The sequence below is a fragment of the Camarhynchus parvulus genome, chromosome 1, assembly GCF_901933205.1.
Source record: "Camarhynchus parvulus chromosome 1, STF_HiC, whole genome shotgun sequence".
NCBI classification, from domain to species: Eukaryota; Metazoa; Chordata; class Aves; order Passeriformes; family Thraupidae; genus Camarhynchus; species Camarhynchus parvulus.
This window is the reverse complement of record NC_044571.1, coordinates 4,668,254-4,688,725: the sequence shown is the minus strand read 5'-3', so window position 1 is coordinate 4,688,725 and position 20,472 is coordinate 4,668,254. Positions and strand designations below refer to the sequence as shown.

The 20,472-nt window shown below is 42.1% G+C and overlaps 1 protein-coding gene across 6 annotated transcripts in view; it reads left to right on the top strand.

The window, feature by feature from the left end:
- PRDM15 (PR/SET domain 15) overlaps nucleotides 1-17,967 on the top strand; it is a 35,112-nt gene extending 17,145 nt beyond the window's left edge. For 4 of the 6 annotated variants that reach the window (XM_030949625.1, XM_030949616.1, XM_030949597.1 and 1 more), the window contains 15 exons: nucleotides 643-737; nucleotides 1,503-1,590; nucleotides 2,295-2,462; nucleotides 3,634-3,728; nucleotides 5,055-5,186; nucleotides 5,564-5,698; nucleotides 8,027-8,190; nucleotides 8,636-8,715; nucleotides 9,315-9,434; nucleotides 10,113-10,244; nucleotides 10,742-10,825; nucleotides 11,012-11,187; nucleotides 12,279-12,359; nucleotides 12,690-12,902; nucleotides 13,558-14,040. In XM_030949625.1, the coding sequence (XP_030805485.1) occupies nucleotides 643-737; nucleotides 1,503-1,590; nucleotides 2,295-2,462; nucleotides 3,634-3,728; nucleotides 5,055-5,186; nucleotides 5,564-5,698; nucleotides 8,027-8,190; nucleotides 8,636-8,715; nucleotides 9,315-9,434; nucleotides 10,113-10,244; nucleotides 10,742-10,825; nucleotides 11,012-11,187; nucleotides 12,279-12,359; nucleotides 12,690-12,902; nucleotides 13,558-14,040 (2,246 nt within the window). Of the gene's footprint in view, nucleotides 1-642; nucleotides 738-1,502; nucleotides 1,591-2,294; nucleotides 2,463-3,633; nucleotides 3,729-5,054; nucleotides 5,187-5,563; nucleotides 5,699-8,026; nucleotides 8,191-8,635; nucleotides 8,716-9,314; nucleotides 9,435-10,112; nucleotides 10,245-10,741; nucleotides 10,826-11,011; nucleotides 11,188-12,278; nucleotides 12,360-12,689; nucleotides 12,903-13,557 lie in introns of all 6 variants that reach the window. The other 2 variants (XM_030949607.1, XM_030949587.1) reach the window with 2 other exon arrangements.
- The last annotated feature ends 2,505 nt before the right edge of the window (nucleotides 17,968-20,472 follow it).

Below are 20,472 nucleotides of genomic sequence, written 5' to 3'. Positions count from 1 at the left end.
CTTGATTTTCATTGATTTTATGTCTTGGTTCCACCTTTGAGTTAAACAGCAGGGCTCGTTTTAGGGATTGGGATATGTATTTATAAGAGCTGGTTTTGATTTTTTTCTTTCTTTTAAGTCTCTATAGGAAACTTAATTTTTCAGACCAAAGCATGAGAAGATATCTATTCTAAGATATAGAAGATATCTATCTATCTAAGTTGCCTATTGCAATAGATAATGTCGAATTGAAGTTGAAAGTATTTAAAATTTGAATTAGGTACATCTTTTAAATGAGGGCAAGGATGTGATATTTTTCCCCAAAGCTTTTATTGCCTTTAAATTGATACATAAATATCACCCCCACCTTCACAGGCACGTGGGTAACATAGCTGTGTAAATGTCAGGTGTTTTTTCCACCTGTGATCTGCAGTTCCAGGGGTTTGTGTTCTATTCTAAGGGTTCCATGAAAAATCATCACTGAAAAAGGGTGGGGGAGCTAAACCAAAATTGCTGGAAATGGTTAAAATCCACTGGTTATATCTGCTGGAATACTAAATTTTTCATCACTAGCCTGTGTGTTTGCAGTTGCTTGTGCTTTGCCTGGAGTTGGTTATTATCAATCACTGACTACTTCCCTTTCATCTTGATTGATCCCCTCAGGTGACAAACTGTTTAAATGTGAGGAATGTGCAAAGCTGTTCAGCAGGAAGGAGAGCTTGAAGCAGCACGTTTCATACAAGCACAGCAGGAATGAAGTGAGTGGAAGGGGCTCTTGCAGGGTTTATGTGCAGAGGCACAGTGAGATTCCAGGTGTGAGCGTGCCCTGCTCATGTGAGCAGGTATCCCATGGGAGTGAGAAAGGACAGAGAGGGGATGGTAACATCTTATCTTAGAAAAATTGACACATTTGAAAAGTGCTTCTTGAGCATGTGCAAACCCTTTTTCTATAGAAAATTGCTTTCAGGCATCAATTCCAGCAAAACAAGCTGGAGTTAGCTGGACCTGCATGATACAGAGGTGTGATCTGATTTGAGTTATGCTGCTAGATAGGGTTGTTCTGTTCTTGTTTGCTTGTCCTGTTTGATTTCTCCCCATTTTTCATTCCTTTAATGTGTGAACTCTGCCTTTAGATGCTGCTGCTATAGAAATATTAAACACACCTGTAGTGGCACCTTATAAGTGAAAATTTCCATTGTTGCTTGGCACCAGGGCCCTTAACTCTCAGATTGCTGCCACCTCTTCTGGAAGATGGGTCAGATCACATCTTGCTTCTCAAATATTCTGTGTCTGTGTTGGACCAGGTATTCCACATCCACACAGGAGCATAATTTTTGGGGATTTTTATAGCTCAGATATAGGAACATGGCAAGATAATACAGCATCAGAATTTTGCACCAGTGTGTAGATAAATGCCCTCTTGAAGGATTAAAGATTGGAAAGGACAGAAAACTGAAGAGGTATTTGAGGTTTAGAATTTCTCTGTCAGTTGTGACTTGGCTTTTCTTGTTTGTGATCCTCAGGTGGACAGTGAGTACAGATACAAGTGCACCACGTGTGAAAAGGCCTTTCGGATAGAGAGTGCACTGGAATTCCACAACTGCAGGACAGGTGAGAATGGATAACTCTTCCTCTGGCATCTCTGCTCCATTCTGGGAAGATGTCCCCAAATCCATCTCAGCAGAGGAACTACAGAAGAAGAGTAGGGATTTAGGTTTTTGTCATCATCATAACAAGCAACCTGGGTTTTTGATGAGAAAAGTGAAATGACCAATAATCTGTAGAGCAACATGTCCACTTAGGAATTGGGTTTTTTACTATCTCCTTCTCACCTGTGTAATATCCTCACTGGTGTTTCCTGTGTTCACAGATAATCTCTGTTTAACTTTTTTCCCTAAAACTAAGTTCCACCTCACTCCTCTGAAACAGAGGAACTAGGTACAGGACCAGTATTAGTGGTAATTTGTAGTTTTTTGGGATTGCAGTTTTCTTCAGCTGTCTCCAGCTTTATACTTGCAGTAGTCTCTAAATATTTTTCCCTTAGTATCACTCCAACCTGTGCTTTTCTCCCACAGCCATCCCTTGTGGTTACTCATATTATTTCTGCTGTGATATTATGCTCACAAAATGCTATCCTGGTTACTTTTATGGCCCCACAATAATGTTCAGTCCAGAATCACACAGGTAATTGCCCTTAGAGCAGAGTGATGGATTCCATGTTTAAAACCCAGATTCAGCAGAGGAACCACCTGTCTCACAAACATACAAAAGCTGTTTTCAGCTCTAAAGAGCTGCATGGTTTCTCTTGCTTACAGATGACAAGACATTCCAGTGTGAGATGTGTTTCAGATTCTTCTCTACAAACAGCAACCTTTCAAAACACAAGAAAAAGCATGGAGATAAGAAGTTTGCATGTGAGATCTGCAATAAGATGTTCTACAGGAAGGATGTCATGCTGGACCATCAGAGGCGGCACTTGGAAGGTAAATTTACTGCAGATCAACCTAATTAATTCTCCTGAAACAGCAGTGCAGGTGGGCAGGTTAGGGAAATCATTAGTGTGCACTAGATCTTCTTGAATGGTGGCTGTCTTTTTATTAATCAGTTACCTGATCAGGAGTTTCAAGTTTCAGAAAAAATTAGTGGCAGCTTCAGTGTCTCGTGGATGGTGGGATTTCATTTATGAAAAATAACAGTAGAGGGTCCAGAGCTGTTAACAGTCTTGTGGAAGCTGCATGGCTTATTATGCAGCAGTTTAGAATGGCTGATTTTAATGATGTATTTTTCTTTCTTTGCATCCTGTTCTTCCTTTTTTAAAACTTGTGTGGTAACTTGAAAATCTGAAGGCAGAGAGTTAACTTGCCATGTACAGCTGAGAGTGACTACTACATAAATACAGTGTCAGCAGTTATCTTTGAAACACTTGAGAATATATGAAAATGAGATTGAGAGTTTGCTGTTCAAAATCTCAAGCATTGAAGGATATTACAGGTACTCAAAGACTGGAAAAAGTTGGTACATTGCTCAACATGTATTAGAATGTGGTTAGTGACTTAGATGATAAAACCAAAAGTGATTTTTTTAAAAAAAGCAGCCAGATTGTTTATTTTGTGTCATGAACCAGAGGACAAGGGGCTGTATGACACTGGCAGTGTCTCATTTTCAGCTGTCACAGAAGAACAGGAGCCCTCTGCCCTCCTGAAAGTAGCAGAGAAAGAGGTCTGGAATCCTCTCTGAGCATTACAGCTGATGCTGGATGGTTGCATCTCTCCTTAGAGATTTCCTCTCCTCTCTTTCTTAGTGAGGGTGAATTTCTGGGCCAGATACCAGATTGAAGTGCCAAGGCCTACTAAATCTGCCTGTTTCCTGATGTTGACAAAAATGTTTTTGCCAAAAGTGTTTTCAGTCACTTTACAGTTGCTTTAGTAACCAATAAGCCATAACACATCACTTTGGCAGACTGCTTCTGTATTCTTAAAACACATTTTAATTTAGAAATCACCCTTTTGTTACCAATTCAACCCTGCATTGAGGCCCTTCGCAGTGTTTCACTCTTCTTCCCAGTCTCTTCGTGAGCAGGCCTGCAGGCTGGAGTGGAAAGCCATGGTTTATTTCTTGTTTTGTTTTTTTTTTGATGGGGACTGCTGTGTTAAGGGGTGAGGCGTGTGAAGAGAGAAGACTTTGAGCACAGCACGGAGAGCATGGTTCGCTACAAGAAGGAGCCCTCGGGCTGCCCTGTGTGTGGGAAGGTAGGAGCTGGTGCCAGTGTGCCATGAGAGGCTCTGCATTGGGGCTCCAGGGTGCTGCAGTTCAGTCCAGACAGGAGAAAACTGAGGGGATCCATCCATCCATCCATCCATTTAAATATCACCAAGGGGTGTCAGAGGATGGTGCCAGACTCTTTTTGGTGGTGCTCAACTGTGGTATTCTCATTCTCTGAACAGAGAGAGACATGATTCTCTCTCCCAGGATTTTGCCTGAAGAAGCACAGAGAGAAGAAGAGAAAACAATTCTTATCTCTATTCTCTCTGTGTTTCTCTAGGCAAAATCCTGGGAGAGAGAATTATGTCTCTCTGTTCAGAGAATGTGAATACCACACTCAGCAATGGCACAAGGAGCAGAGGACATAAAACACAACAAATTCCACCTCAACATGGGGAAGAAATTCCTCACACTGAGTGTGGCAGAGCTCTGGAATAGCTGCCCAAGGAGGGTGTGAAGTCCAGTCAGGACATTCCTCTTCAACCACCTGTAGCTCCATTATTTATCCAAGCCCACCGTGGCCATGGATGGTGGGAGCTGTTAGCACAGAGATGAGAGCAAAAGTGCATTTCAGACCTGAACTTTCCTCAGGACACCCAGCACAATGGAGAGTGTCACACGGCCACTGTGTGTGTCAGTGGAATCTCATGGCTTATGTTACTTAAAATGGAGCTTTTCTGGCTGGTTGTAAACAGCTGGAGTTGATTGTGTGCATTGGGAATCCTCTTTCATGGGGAATAAAAGTGAATTCATGGTGTAGTCATGGCATGGTTGCATTTGGATGTTCAACACTCATGATCATAAGTCACTGTTGTCACAAGGAGTGTGGGTTTAACTTGTCATTTTATAAATGTTTAATGATTCATGGTGCAAAAGGCACTCAAGAACTCTTCAGCTGATGTGTAGACCTCTGATTTTGATGCTTTGGATATGTTTCATACCAGTCAAGGTAAATTTTGTGGCTATAGTTTTTTAGAGATAGACGGAGCATTGGTGATTCAAAAGACACTGTCTAAATGTTTCAAATTCTACTCTGTATAATTCTGCTGCAGCTTTTTTTTGGAATTCCAGCCCTGACAAATGGCTAGTTTCAGTCAGTTCCTTGGAACTCTGCCCCTGGATTTTGCCATGCCAGCAGTTCTGAGGCAGACTGTTAACAGGAGCTTCTGCATGTTTCTGGCCAGAAGGAATAAAAAAAGACAGTAAATGTGACAGTAAATGTGTTCTGTGCTCTCCACTGGATAAGTTTCAAAGAATTGTAGCCCTGCTGGACATGATCCAAAAATCCTTTCTTCCTTCTTTTTTCCTTTTAGGTATTTTCATGTAGGAGCAACATGAACAAACACCTTCTAACACATGGAGACAAGAAATACACCTGTGAGATCTGTGGACGTAAATTTTTCAGGGTGGATGTGCTGAGAGATCATATTCATGTCCATTTTAAGGTATTGTGTTAATAATCAGATTGTTTTGCCAACACTGAATTGTAAGGAATTAAATAAAATTAAAAGGGAATTGTACCACTCAGTGGTGCTGATAAAGATGCTTTTAATGATGTAATACTGTACCAGCTGAGTCTCTTTACATTAAAATTCCTTTTATATGTCAAAAAATTAATATTAGTTGTTTGAATAAGTTATTCCTTATGTGGTCCTAGACAGAGAAGCTCTGGATTGAATGAAGCAGGAGGATATTTTAAATAGATAATATCACAGCAGTTAATGCAAAGCAGTCTACATGGAAGCAAAAGGTGACCAGGCCTTACTTTTTGAAGAAGTTTAATCTATTAAAAGAAAATATTCTTTCCCTTTACTTTACACAGGACATAGCCCTAATGGATGATCACCAGAGGGAAGAGTTCATTGGTAAAATTGGAATCTCATCAGAGGAAAACGATGACAACTCTGATGAAAGTGCAGATTTAGAGCCTCACAAGTATAGCTGCAAAAGGTGCCAGGTAGCTTTAAATACTTTCAAATTAACTTGTTTTGGGATGGGGGAGGGAGTGGAGCAATTTATAAATAATTCAGAATTTTAAATAACATTAAAGGCTCTCAAAGAGAAGGCAAGTTCTCAGGTCTGCTGTCTTCTGCAGTGCTGTTACCTCTGATCTGTGAACTGAGGCTGTTCCATAAGAATTGAGGTGGTGTCCAGTAAGGGGGATGATAAACACTAAAAAAAGGCAAGACAGACACATTCACTTTTTCCTGTGAGGAAGAAAACAAGCAAAAACTGGAGGAAGGATCAATAAAGGAACACTCACATCTCAAACTGCCTTTTAATTATGTGCAACTGGCAGCATTTCTGATTGATAGAGTCCACAAATTGATTAATTTTTTGAGGTCAGAAGGTTTTTTAGTAGATATCCAGTTTGGAGGAGTAAGACTGCTCCTTATGTTCAGAGTGACTGCTTATTTTCACCCTGCTCCATTGCAAACAGGATGGTGTTGGAAGTGCTGCTGGAATGGAGTTCACTCAGCTGAGAGGGGAAGACTTTTTAAACCTCTCACTGTGTGGCTTTTGCCATTTTCTAAAGAAATAATAATGGGTCCTTAAGGACTCTGTGCCCTCCCTGGGTAACCCCACTGTGCTGGGGCAGGTGGGGTGCAAAACCACTCAGTGAGAACAGCAAAACTGACACAGGGACAGGGGATTTTTGGTTGTTCAGCCACTGAATTGATCCTGGAAATCAGAGCTTATTTCACAGCCCACACTTAATGTGGTGAGGTTCTTAATTTACCTTCATTTAAAGACCTGGAGATAATAATATTTCAGTTTTCTTGTCTGGGGAATGGTTTTCAGTGCAAACTGATTTTAATTTTGTGTCAGTAAACATGTGAAGTTGTGGTGTCACAGCAGTTCATCATGTTCTTGCTTTCACTGTGCTGATTTTCCTGCCTGGCACTTCTTGGGTACATAAACAATATAAAATTGTGTGCTTCCAAGTGAGGGCAGTTGGACCATTCAAATCAGAAAGATCTTTTTGGAAATTGGGGGGTTTTTTCGTGCTTTTGCAGGTGTTTGTGAAATAAACAGTTGTGTAAGGGCACAGCTGTGGGAAATGGGATTTGATGTGAGGAGATGGGGGCACTGAACAGCCAAAGGGAGAACAAATACAGATAAGTCTTGGAGAAATCTCTTTTCTGAGCTCTTAAACATCTGGTTTACTTGGTGTCAAAGTACATCTTCACCAAGCCATGCAGTGCTGGTAGAAATGCCCTGACTAGGTCCAGAATTAGAGAAAAAGACCATGTCAGTATGGCACTTCACCCTGGCATGCTGGAGCACATCTAGATGTGCACATCTGGAGCTCAGTAGTGCAGCACCTGTCTGTTGCAGCTGCAGCCCCTCCAGGAGCTGAGCCAGAGTCACTGCCCTGCAGTGCCCGGAAATTCCAGCTCTTCAGGAGCTGCTGCCAAAGCTGCTGGTGCAGGAGCTCACCATGCCCCTAGAGCCCAGCAGGCATTTCCTCCATCTGTGATCTCCTCACTCTTACAGAATCACAGAATAATCTGAGCTGGAAGGGACCCTCAGGGCTCACTGAGTCCGGCTCCTGGCTCTGTGCAGCCCCTGGAATCCCACCATGGGCCTGAGCGCATTGTCCAAACACTCCCTGAGCTCTGTCTTGCTGCAGTGACCAGAACCTGGGGAGCCTGCTCAGTGCCCAACCATCCTCTGGGGGAAGAACCTTTTCCTAATATCCAACCTTAACCTGCCCTGACACAACTTCAGGCCATTGCCCCAAGTCCTGTCAGTGTCAGCACAGAGCACAGATCAGTGCCTGCCCCTCACAAGAAGCTGTGACTGCAGTGAGGTCTCCCCTCAGTCTCTTCTTCAGGCTGAACAGACCAAGTACCCTCAGTGGCTCTCACAAAGCTTCCCCTGCAGACCCTTCACCATCTCTGTAGCTCTCTGGACATTCTCCAGTAGTTTAATATCATCCTTGTGCTGTGGTGACCAAAACTGCTCACTGTAGTCAAGGTGAGCTGGTGCAGGTTAAACCTGGCTGTTCCTCAGTGCACAAACAACTCCAAGGTCCTCTTCTTGTGCAGAAGTGGAGACACCATCTCCATCCAGAGAAATTGAGTCAGTTGTTGTCCTGTAGCAGCATGCTTGTAATATCTAAAGAGTTTGAGGCCTCAACCCAGCTGTCACAGGTTTTTCATCCAGTGGCACACAGGATTTTAATGGTACACAGGATATTTATGTCTGCTCCATGTTACCTGCTCATTGCTGTGCAAGAGGACTTTTTCCCCCTTGCATTCACTATTGGTTCATTCCCCAGCTGACCTTTGGCAGAGGGAAGGAGTACCTGAAGCACATCATGGACGTGCACAAGGAGAAGGGTTATGGCTGCAGCATCTGCAACCGGCGCTTCGCCTTGAAGGCCACATACCACGCGCACATGGTCATCCACAGGGAGAACCTGCCTGACCCCAATGTGCAGAAGTAAGGCTTGTTCCACTGAGAAGAGCTGCCTGCTTGGAGTTCTAATGGTTCTGCCACCTGGGGTGCTCTTAGGGAATTTGGCTGTGCTAAAATATCTGTGAAATTGGGGTTAAAATGTTTATTATGAGCTTGAAATGCGTGTTGTTGGTGATTGGCTTCACACGGATTGATGAGTCAGTAGCCCTCCAGTTTGGGCTTTGCAAAGTGTAAATCGGTGATTTTAATAAATGGTTTTGAAAAAAAAATGAGTGTATAGCAATGCCAGACTGCTCCAAGCTTGCAGTCAACCTGGGGGTTTCTTAAGGCTCATTTAGAAAAACTTGTGCTTCAAGGAACTTTTGGAGTAATTGGTATTAGCAAATGAAATACACTTAGTGACAGAGATGCCTGAGAATCACCTCTGCCTCAAGAGAAGAATCACAGTTTTTGGTCTCTTTGGTTTCAGATACATCCATCCATGTGAAATCTGTGGGAGGATTTTTAACAGTATAGGAAATCTGGAAAGACATAAGCTTATACATACAGGTAAAAATGTTGTTTCTTTATAATTATCAATACCAAAGAGAATTTTCTGTTGCCCATGCCTGCCTTTTTTTTTTTTTGTTTTTTTTTTTTTTTTTTTGCTAGAGGATTTTCACTCTATGTTACAATAAGACAAATAAAATATTTATTCTTCTAGCGTAAGCCAGTTTTCCAAAGCAGGTAATATTTATGAAGAGATTTGATATGGATACACAATCCAAAGTCCTAGTTAATATATTTGCAGGATTCACCTAATTCTGTATTCTGTTCTTCCCCAAATTCTTATCCATGCCACCTTCTCACCATTACACAGGCTGAAACCTGCTATTGCAAAATCATTTTTAACAGCTCATTACTATTTCATGCTATTCAGTCTTCTCCTACCTCAGGCTTTATCTGTTTTTTCTCACACAAAACTCCAGCTTTTCTCTCTCTTCAAAGTCTTCTCATTTACTTTGGGCTACAATATCCATGAAAGGTGTGCTTGTCAGCATAGGTGGGCTGTTGCCTTCTAATTCACCACTTTAATCAATTTTTAGGAGATGCACATTACTCATTAACATTTTTTTTTGTTTATGTTGTCTTTTAAATTTATTTTCAAGGTGTAAAAAGTCATGCTTGTGAGCAATGTGGCAAATCATTTGCTAGAAAAGACATGTTAAAAGAACATATGCGAGTCCATGATAATATCCGAGAATACTTGTGTGCAGAGTGTGGCAAAGGTATGTCTGATGCCTTGTTTTCCATTCATTGTGATACTGAGTAACAGGTGAATATCTGAATTAAAACAACTGCCATACTGAGAACAGTGGCAGTGCCGTAAATCCTGCATTTTTAAGAGGTAAAAAATGTATTAATCAGGAGCATTGTTGTTACGTGAGCTGCCCTAAATTTGTACAGTTTGGTTTCATGGGCTATAACACAACACTAATTTTAGTAGCATTTGTTTCTGTCAAGTTGAGGAATGCCCAATTTGCAGCACAAAAGGGAATGCAAGTTGATTTTTTTCATTCTGGGGTGTCTACAGGCTTAAAAGATAGAGTAATATCTCTCTGTAAGAGCCTGAAGAATCAAAGTCGCTTTGACTTTTTTAATTTCTCATGTTACAACTTGAACAAGTCTGAGCTGGTATTTTAGTAAAAGACAGTAGTAAGTCTGACACCTCTAAGGATGCTTGTCCCTACTGTTTCTCTATTAGTGATTACTCAGATGTTTTCCAGAGCTTTTTTTTCTGGAATTAAATAATAATGATGAAGTGCATTGAAACATAAACAATAAAAAATATGCAACTGTGAACTTGCAGCAAATATAAAATAGAGCTGTTGGTTAACACCATGAGCCTGATTTCTCCCCTGAAGGTGGGAGTGATGGACTAAGTGTCCTGTGCCTTCTGCCTACAGGAATGAAGACAAAACATGCCCTTCGTCACCACATGAAGCTGCACAAGGGGATTAAGGAATACGAGTGCAAGGAATGTCACCGAAAATTTGCACAGAAAGTCAACATGCTGAAACATTACAAGAGACACACAGGTGAGGGCTCCAAAGATGGACAAAAGTTGCACTGAGTCAATTAAATCTTTCCCAAGAGAATTCTTACCTAGAGCAGTCAGACAGTATGACAAAAACTAACAAAATATGCATGTTCTGCTCTTTGAAATGTGAGATTTTGTCCTGTCCTCAGCCAGGACCACTTGTTCTACAAATAAATCAGTTTAGTTGATTTCAAGTTCTGCTTTCTATTTTAGGTTCTTGGTCTAGGGTGGCTCTACAGTGTTGGGTTTGTTTTAAGTTAGTGTTCAGGTTGTGATTTCCCAAAACAAAATTTTACTTCCCATATCAGTTTCTCTGATATTTATTTTCTGCTGGATATAGTGGAATGGTTTAGCTAAAATTAGCTGGTGAAGGTAGGCTTCTGCCTTTATTTTGTCTGTGGTTTTAATTTTTTTAATGTTACTAATAAAAACCTCAGAATTGTCCCAGATTCCTTTAGGCTGCTTTCACAGGTGCCAAATGTGCTTTTCATGCAGGAATCAAAGATTTCATGTGTGAGCTCTGTGGCAAGACGTTCAGCGAGAGAAACACAATGGAGACTCACAAGTTGATTCATACAGGTAAACCCTCTAAAAAGCAGTATCCAGCAAAAATACCTTAATTTTGCTCCTTAATTTTGATTTGGACTGGCCACTCTTGGAACTAACGTTGCACATCCTGTTACCAAACATCAATTATTGCTCTCCTTGAGGCGTTGGCAATCTGATGCTCATCCATTGGGTTTCCTTCCTTCCCTCTGCCACCAGTAGGAAAACAGTGGACGTGTTCAGTGTGTGATAAGAAGTATGTCACTGATTACATGCTGCAGAAGCACATCCAGCTCACCCATGACAAGGTGGAAGCCCAGAGCTGTCAGCTGTGTGGCACAAAGGTTTCTACCAGGGCATCCATGAGTCGACACATGAGGCGTAAACACCCAGAGGTGAGTGAGTTTGAGTGGAATTTTTTAATCTTTTTTTCTTTTAAAAGAATGTTTATGGCCTTTGGTGACTTGAAAGGAATTGCTGTGTTTCCCTCTCTCTTTTTCCTGCTGTTTTGGGCCGAATTTTAAGTAGTATCTGTGAAACATGGACATAACTGAATCAGCCATTTCACTATCTGATTCTCAGTCCCTAAAAATGAAGTTTGATTATTTAAATCTCTTTTCTTTTTCTACCCCGGCTTAAATATATGTTTTTTCATGTTTTGTCTCCATCCATTAGTGAGTATAATGGATTCTTTTTTTCCCATTGTGTTCTCTGTATTCAGAAGTGATCTGAAAGGAGTGGTGAATAGAGAGGTGATGGCAGCATCTGCTGACGATGCAAAATTATTCTCAGTATTAAAGATGAATGCTGACTGGAGAGAATGTGGATTAGAGGGATGTTTTGTCTGACCCCAGCAGGGTTTTTTCTGGGTTCTAAATATTGTGTTTCTTCTCAGCATTTCCTGTTTAGGTTTGATTAAGGCTTGTCTGTTCCCTTTGAGGCTTTTAAAATTTTTTTTTAACTACCAATTTTTCATTAGCATTACTTTGCTGTTTTATCATTATGACTGTGAAGGAAGTCAACAAAATGCTTTGTTTATTGATTCAGGGATTTAAAATGCAGCTACATATCTGAAATCCAGGGGGCAATTTGTTTCTATTCTTTGATGAGCTGAGATGTGTAGATTCATCTGAAAATAATGAAATAGGACACGGTTGATAGGTTTATAAATTGAAATGCTAACATAATACTTTTTTTTTCCAAACATGTTGTTTTCTGTAGAATTCATCATGTCACACAGGGTTATGTTCTGTCTAGAATATGAAAATGTACATGTTCTTTTACTGTGTTTAAATTTTGCTGGATTTCAGCAAGAGGGAAAAGATGATATGCCAAAAGGTTATTTTAAAAAGCCACAGTTAACTCCCTGTATTAATTACTATGTGTAGAGTGTTAGATTACATCACTTTTGCTTGGTGATGGGGTTTACTAGGGAAATGCTGTGCTGTTTGACTGTGGTTTGCAGCTGACACCTCTGTGTGTTCAGATTCTTTCAGTGAGGATTGATGATTTAGAGCCGCTGCCAGAGACAACCACCATTGATGCCTCTTCAATTGGGATTGTTCAGGTGAGCTCCAGGCCTGCTGCAGGGGGAGGTGGGACAGCACTTTTTGGGTACAGAACACAGCTGGGCGTGGGCTGATGGGTGAGGAATGTGCTTTTTTAGAGAGTCAGCCCCAGTGGAACATGTCCAAGCAGCCACAAGCTGCTGATCTGCTTGGTTGTATAACAGAATGTAATTACAGGGTGAGGTCTCAATCCCTGGAGTCAGGATTTTGCTAAAGTTTGTTTCTTTGCTTGAGAACTGACAATAAACCAGCTTCAGGTGATTGTCTCTTACTTGGAACCTCACTAAGCAAAAGGACTTGATGTTTTGTTTGGAAATGTGTTGCTGCAGCCGGAATTAGCCTTGGAACAGGGTGAACTACCAGAAGGGAAGCAGCACATAAAAGCTCCTAAAAGTGGCCAGAAAAGAAAACAAAAGTCAGGTGAGGAGGAAGAAGCTCAAGTGCCTGAGGACCCTGCCTTCAGTGAATACACAGAGAAGGAAGGTGAATTCACAGGGAATGTTGGAGATGAAACCAATTCAGCTGTACAGAGCATCCAGCAGGTGAGCTGCAGGAGGAGGGTGATGGGTGGCATTGCTTAGAGGGATAACCCTTCTTTTCATTAGAAAAACATCACAAAAGAGTGGTTGGAACATTTGGAGGTGACTGGATAAATTGTGGTAACACAAAGATGGGTTTAAAAACCCAAGAAGTTGGACCAGTAAGCTCCTCGTGTTTGTTTTATTCCTTCTGGTGTTAGCATCAGTTTGTTTGCTAGACATCACTGTCTGGCTGAAGCTGGGATTAAAAGAATGAAAGTTAATTTGTCTGTTTGTTCTCAATGCTGCATATCCCTCTCTCCCATCACCATCTTACTTCTGCACTTGGAAGTTGGTACATTCCAAGTTTTCTACTTTCCCATCTGTGTGTGGCTTCTCTTGCTGGCACCATATGAGCCCACCAGCACTTCCCTGGTATTTGGTGGTCACTCAGAATCTCCAAGGCTGAAGTGTTTCTCTTCAGGCAGTGGTCACCCTCAGTGACCTTTGTGTTTGTCCTCAGGTGGTGGTGACGCTCAGTGACCTTTGTGTTTCTCCTCAGGTGGTGGTGACCCTCAGTGACCTTTGTGTTTCTCCTCAGGTGGTGGTCACCCTCAGTGACCTTTGTGTTTGTCCTCAGGTGGTGGTGACACTCAGTGACCTTTGTGTTTGTCCTCAGGTGGTGGTGACGCTCAGCGACCCGAACGTCTCAGCCCCCTCCAGCTCGGTGGGACTCACCAACATCACCGTGACCCCCATCACCACGGCAGCTGGCACCCAGTTCACCAACCTGCAGCCCGTGGCCGTGGGCCACCTGTGTCCCCCAGAGAGGCAGCTGCAGCTGGACAGCTCCATCCTCACCGTCACCTTCGACACCGTCAGCGGCTCGGCCGTGCTGCACAACCGCCAGAGCGACATTCAGCTCCCGCCGCAGCCCGAGGCTCCCAACCCCCAGTCCGTGGCCCATTTCATAAACCTGACCACCCTGGTGAACTCCATTGCTCCCCTGGGGAACCCCCAGATGACAGAACAGCACCCCCTGAGCTGGAGGTCAGTGCCTCAGACTGATGTGCTGCAGCCCCCGGCGCCGGCCGCGCCGCAGCAGCCGGGCCAGCAGCCCGTCCAGACAGAGCAGCAGCAGCAGCAGATGTACAGCTACTAATTTATACTTGGGCATGGACAGTACTCAGAGACACAGAAAAAACACACAGACCTTTGGAAAATTTCTACTAGGATTGTTTGCTGGATACCAAACAAAGATGGGAATTGAATTTCATCGTTTATAGAATGAAATTTAAGCTGAAATTGGCAGATCGCCCTGCAACACCCCGGTCTGAGGTTCTCAAGCTGTCTCTAGACCTTGCACTGTCTTAAAAAATAACAGAAAGGAGAGAAAAAAAAATCTCACCACAAATTTAGCACCCCCTTGCAGTTGTGCACTAAGATTGAGATTTGACAGGTGAATCATCACACACCTTAACCAAAGCAGGGAAATCCTAAATTTTGCAGCACTTGTGATGTACAAAAACCCTTTCAGCCATACCATGACACTTCTTTCCAAGTCTGGAAATGGCATCTGAAGACCTTGTTCACAATGGGTGGAATGTCCTTGTGGTCACCTGGTAGAGACTGAAATGTGAAGACACAAAGGGGCAAAACAGGAATTGTCTTTGTTTCTTATCTTCTTTAGGTCTTGTATCTAACAACATCAGTAAAGTAGGTGGAATTTGGGGTTTTGGGGTGGGCATGAGTGTGGTGTGGAAGAAAATATTACCAATTATTTCCATTTTAGTCATGGGAAAAACCATGTACCCATCAGACAGTGATAGTGCTATTTGAGCCAGAGAGCTAATACTGAAGCAAATTTTTATGGTCTTCTAGCCAAGTTTCAATCAAACCAATTACAAACTGAAAGAAGAATGTGATACAGTTTTATGTAATTTTTAAAACCTCCTCTTTCAATCTTGCTTTTAGCTAATAGGCCTGAAGAGCAATCAGTCCCCTTTGATGAAGTTCAGGATGTGAATTTTTTTCAATTAGACTTATTTCATCCTGTAATAAACATTTGAGAAAGCATTCTTTTTATATATATATACATATATATATATATATATATAGCCTTTGTATTTTACTGTGTGTTCCTGGTGAGTATTTGTGTGAAAAACACTGTTACCAACACAATTCATGAATTCTTTCATCCCCATGTCGCCGCTTCTCATGGGAAAAAAAAAGTATGGATTCTGTTCCTTCTGTTCCCAAAATTTATTTCCAAAGTTCACAGCCACACTCAAGGTTGTGTGAAGTGCAAGAAAAAGCAAAAGGAATGTCTGAAGCATATTCTGTGTCCTGCCACATGGAGTCAGTGTGCCCCAGTGTATAAAGGGCGAGGTTTGCATGACTGCTGGGGATGCAAATCCTGGGCTGGGTCAAACACGTCTGTGCTGACAGAACCCCTTCATTTCATTCTCCATCCATGGATGTGCAGTCTGGACTTTTGCATGTCAAGAAGATAGTGTTATTCCCACAGGGAAAATGAGCTGCTAGCAAAAAGGAATAAACGAAATATATATATATATATATAATATGCATATATATATATATAAAATGTTGTTGTTTAAAATCCTAAAGGGTAAACCCTGCTGTGGCTGAAGAGCAAGGTCCTTTGGGGCAGCAGACTGAGCCACAGAACTGTGCTGAAGGGTTTTTTTTTCCCCTGAGGATAAAGCAGCTGCTGTGTCTGACAGTGAGGATGGATTGGTGGTTGTAAAAATCCTGTCTGTGCTTATTGTATTTATGAAAAATTCTATGTTTTAGGAGAAATATGAGTAGGAATGACTTCAGCTTTGAAAGTCTCTATTAACATGGACTACTTGACCCTTAAAGGTTGCCTTACAATCTCTACAACAAATTCTCCCAAAGTATAAATGTCTGGATATTAAAATTAACCTCCAGTGCTTTTCTTGGTGCCATGGCTGTGTCCAGAGGCTTGGGCTTTGTGTAAAGCTGCAGGACAGGGATAGCAAAGGGGTTTCTGGTGACAGAATTTGTGTGTCAGAGGAGCAGAACTACTTTTGATTAAATATCAACAGGTCTATAAAATACCTGCATGGGAGGGACCAGTGTTTGATAGGACAAGGATGCAGATCAGAAAGAAAAGTACCTTCTAGCAGTGTGGGAAAGAGAATTTTTTCATTCCCTGTTCACTTCTGTCTTCCTTAGGTACTTTTCACACAAATACTGTGAGATCCTGTAATTTTTTTAGCCTCCCAATATCCTGACTACAGTTCCTGGATTATTTCACCACTGGCTTGAGATAGTTCAGTTTCTCCTCAGCTGTCCTGCCAAAAATGCTTCTGTTTCACACCAAACCAATGGGCAAGAGAAAGCCAGGTTTTATTTATGAAATATATTGTTTATGTACTTGAAACTTCTTTTTTTTCCCCTGTATTTGCCTAATTGGTAATGGCACATTATCTTTTGTCAGGTGGAAAAACGGGTAAAAAAGGGAAGGAAAGCAAATTCTGTGATTCTGTGAAGTGGAGAACTCACATGATTCTGTGAAATAGAACTCCTATTACCACAACACTTGAGTTGTTGTGGTAATATAGAATTTTTACACAATCAGATCTTTTTTGAGACACATGTAAATGGTGATTAGGCTTTTAACTGGGGAGGAAGAGGTTTTTTACCTTAGCAGAGTCCATCTTCTCTATGTTGATACTACTGACAGTGGCATTTGTGCTGCATTTAATCAACCTATGTCATTTTAACACATAATTTCCTGCTTGATAAGAGTTGCACTCAGAGGAAATCAACCTTTAGAGACCTCTTTGACTTCACAAAATCTCTATTCTAATGTAATTCCCTGGTTTTCTGTACTCTTACGGGGTTTGGCATCCCTCCCATGCTAGCTGGCCTCAGTAACCTCATCCAGGCAATAGGATCTTCCCTTTCTGGCAGTGGTTGATTCTAGGTGATTCTAGAAGGAATGGTCCCACAGGAAGTGCTTGATTGCTGGTTTTCACATAGAAATGTCCCTCTTCAATCTCTGAGAATCCCCAAAATCATAGAACAGCCCAGGCTGGAAGGCACCTCAAAAGATGATTGATCTGGTCCAGCCTTTTTCTGGGGAAAGGGAGCATAGGTGAGGTGATAGAATCATAAAATCATCATTAACCTGTCTAATTTAATCTTTTAAACCTCCAGTGACACAACTCTGGGAAGGTTGTTCCAGTGGCTGATTGTTCTTCCTGTAAAAATTACCTTAAATAATGTTCAGGAGAGGAAAACAGAACCACTGGAAAGGCTTTGGTTAGGCCAGGCAGTAGAAAGCTCTCTGAATATGATCTTCCCAGAGCACTCCTATGAGACAGGATTGTGAGTTTCTCCACAACCCTTGCTGTGGTGCCTCATCATCATCTCCCAGCATGATTTTATTATTATTCCTGTTTTTAACATCCCTGTGAGAAAACAACTGTATCTTGGGTGTGCTTCACCATGGGAAAAAAAAATCCAGAACAAATTATTCTGTTTGCTTTTTGTTTCAAATGGTTTTGTTTGGAGATGTTGGAAATTGCTGCCTTTTCAGACAGAGCTTCCCTTGGACAAGCAGTGACTGCTCTCCCAGCTAAGCCTTTTCCAGGTGAATACCAAAGTTGTACTGATGCTATTTTCAAACTGCACAAGAAATAAAACCACTCCACAAGGGATGTGCAATCTAAATTTCCTCTGCCAATTTGTTCCCTGCCTTTTCAGCTGTAGGATGTGAAGGCTTTCTTGTTTTGCATAGCAGCTGTTCAGTCACAAACTGGAATTACTTTGAGCCAAAGGAGTGATGTTGTGTGGTGTTCTGTGTATTGTCATTGTTTATTGCTGAGACTATTATTTAATTGAATGCTGTCTGTGGCACACTGGGCTCTGAAGTAAAGGAGCATCAAGGTACAGAACCCTTTCTCTGCCAGTGTTATTCTTTACTGTTCCTTAATTAAGATATCAAACATTTTTTTTCCTTCAAATCTCTTAGATTTGCCCCAAAAGCAATAAGATTAACTCTCAGCCCGTGGAACTTTGTACATCCCAAATTAGAGAAACATGGGGTAGCATTCTAAAATATTTATTCTGTAGCTTGTTATTGGTAATAAGAGAAAGCAAAAGAGATGGAATCTTTCATGGTTTCTGTGCTGAGTTCTCTCAGGAGAATTGGCTGTATCAAGTGTTACTATGCTTTAGAAAACTAATTTTTTTTAAACTATGAAAAATGAGTATATTTGCAGAAACCCACTAGCCAGTCTCCTGCCAGTCTAATCAGCCACATTTCTGTACTCTTCTATTGTTCCAGAGATTGCCTGAAGTTAACATCCAGGTAACAGCTGGATTTATTTCGAGAGCTGAATTCCCTGCCAGGTTGTCAGTGATTAGTTCTGCATACACAAAGATGTCTCAATTTCTCTTCTGGAAAACCAGGAATGGAATAAATACCACACATCCAGGTGACAGATATATCCAAATTCTAGGTACCCTATGCAAATATTCACAAATACCTTTGTGAAATCTTGGCCAGTGATGAGATTTCCTTGTGCTGTTTACAGTAATAATAATGTCACCCCTGATTCCTTTTAGCCTGACATTTATTTCTGATTTGGGTGTAAACCAAATGTTTACATTTGGAAACTTTTTGTAACTCTTTAACCCTTGTATTCTTGGCCCTCTCATGGTTGGCCTCATCTGTAAAAGGAGATGAACATTGGAGGAGGATCTGCTCATCCTCACCATGATGCACAGCAAAGCTCTGCTTGAAAAGCACTTTTGGAGACAAACATGCAGCCAAATGACTTGAATTTCTGAAATTACCAAGGCTTCTTTCCAAACAGGGGCTTTTGCCTTACAACAAACTCAAAGTCTCATGGTGGCAGCAAGATAAAGGAAAAAAAAATTCTATCATGTTTCTCATCGACTTGATTGTCTTGAGTATTGATTCTGCAGTGTTCATGGCAGGAAGCTGCTAAAAAAATCAGTGCAGCCATGGTTGGAAAGGATCTTTCTTGCCCTAGGATGCTTTGAGAAAGCTTTTCTGGGTTTATTTTCCCTCCTGGATGCTGCAGGGCTGTTCTGCCTCTGTACTGCTGCCATCTCACTTCAGACAGGATTCTGCTGTAGAATCTTAAATCACAGAATGGCTCTGTTTGGCAAGGGCCTTAAAAATCACCCAGTGCCACCCCTGCCATGGCAGGGACACCTTCCACTGTCCCAGGCTGCTCCCAGCCCCAGTGTCCAACCTGGCCTTGGGCACTGCCAGGGATCCAGGGGCAGCCCCAGCTGCTCTGGGCACCCTGTGCCCCTCACAAAGAATTTCTTCTTAATACCAAACCTAACCCTACTTTCTTTCAGCTTAGAGCCATCCTCCCTGGTCCTGTCACCACATACCTATAAAAAATCCCTTTCCATCTCTCCTGGGCAGCTGGTGATGGCTGAAACATTGGATCACTCATCCAAAGAGTCTAAGCTTGCTAAATTCCCAATATCTGAGCAGAAAGTGTCCTGGAGATTTCAGTGTCACCCCCAGAGTCAGAATTCCATCAACATTTGGGGTGTAATGCCCTTGTATTCCTGCTTTATCCAGGAGCTGTGTTGGTCAGGTACAGTGCCTGGTTAGTTGCTGACACTTTTAAAAAGCTGATTATTGGGTGCAACATGTGTAGAGCAGCTGATATGAAAAGCAAGAAAAACTACTGGGTTTGAAGGTTCATTTTATTTAAAGTTGAATTTTTCCATCCTAATATCTTTGCTGTCACTTGAGTGCTTTCCTGTGTTTTTCTGTTTACTTGCAGGTTTCGATTCTAGAAGATTTTTGAGGTAAAAAAAAAAAAGAAAAAAGAAAAAAAAAAGTAGTAATGGCAGAATGAGGAGTTAAAATTAGGAGAAACAAGTGATGCTCATTTTCTGCAGATTCCCACCCTTCTGCTGCCCAGCTGAGCCTTAGATGAGCTGTGCTGGGTGATGGAGGCTGAAGGAAGGAGGCAGCACAAGCTCTGGCTCGTTTGGCAGAGCTGTGGCATGGGGATTGAGGTGCAGGGTGTTGTTAGTGAGAGCAGGAGCTCTGCCTGCCTTCCCTCAGTGCAGGGTGTTGTTAGTGAGAGCAGCAGCTCTGCCTGCCTTCCCTCAGTGCAGGGTGTTGTGGTGAGAGCAGCAGCTCTGCCTGCCTTCCCTCAGTGCAGGGTGTTGTTAGTGAGAGCAGCAGCTCTGCCTGCCTTCCCTCAGTGCAGGGTGTTGGTGATGAGAGCAGCAGCTCTGCCTGCCTTCCCTCAGTGCAGGGTGTTGGTGATGAGAGCAGCAGCTCTGCCTGCCTTCCCTCAGTGCAGGGTGTTGGTGATGAGAGCAGCAGCTCTGCCTGCCTTCCCTCAGTGCAGGTGTTGTTAGTGAGAGCAGCAGCTCTGCCTGCCTTCCCCTCAAGCCACGTGCTCATGTCAGTGCCTCTCCCAGCACAGAGCTCAGGGGAACCTCACAGTCTCCAGGATTCGTGTGTTTCATTGTTATAAATAAGAAGCTTGACTAGGCCAATATTCAAGCAGCAATCAATTTATTATTTAATATGGTA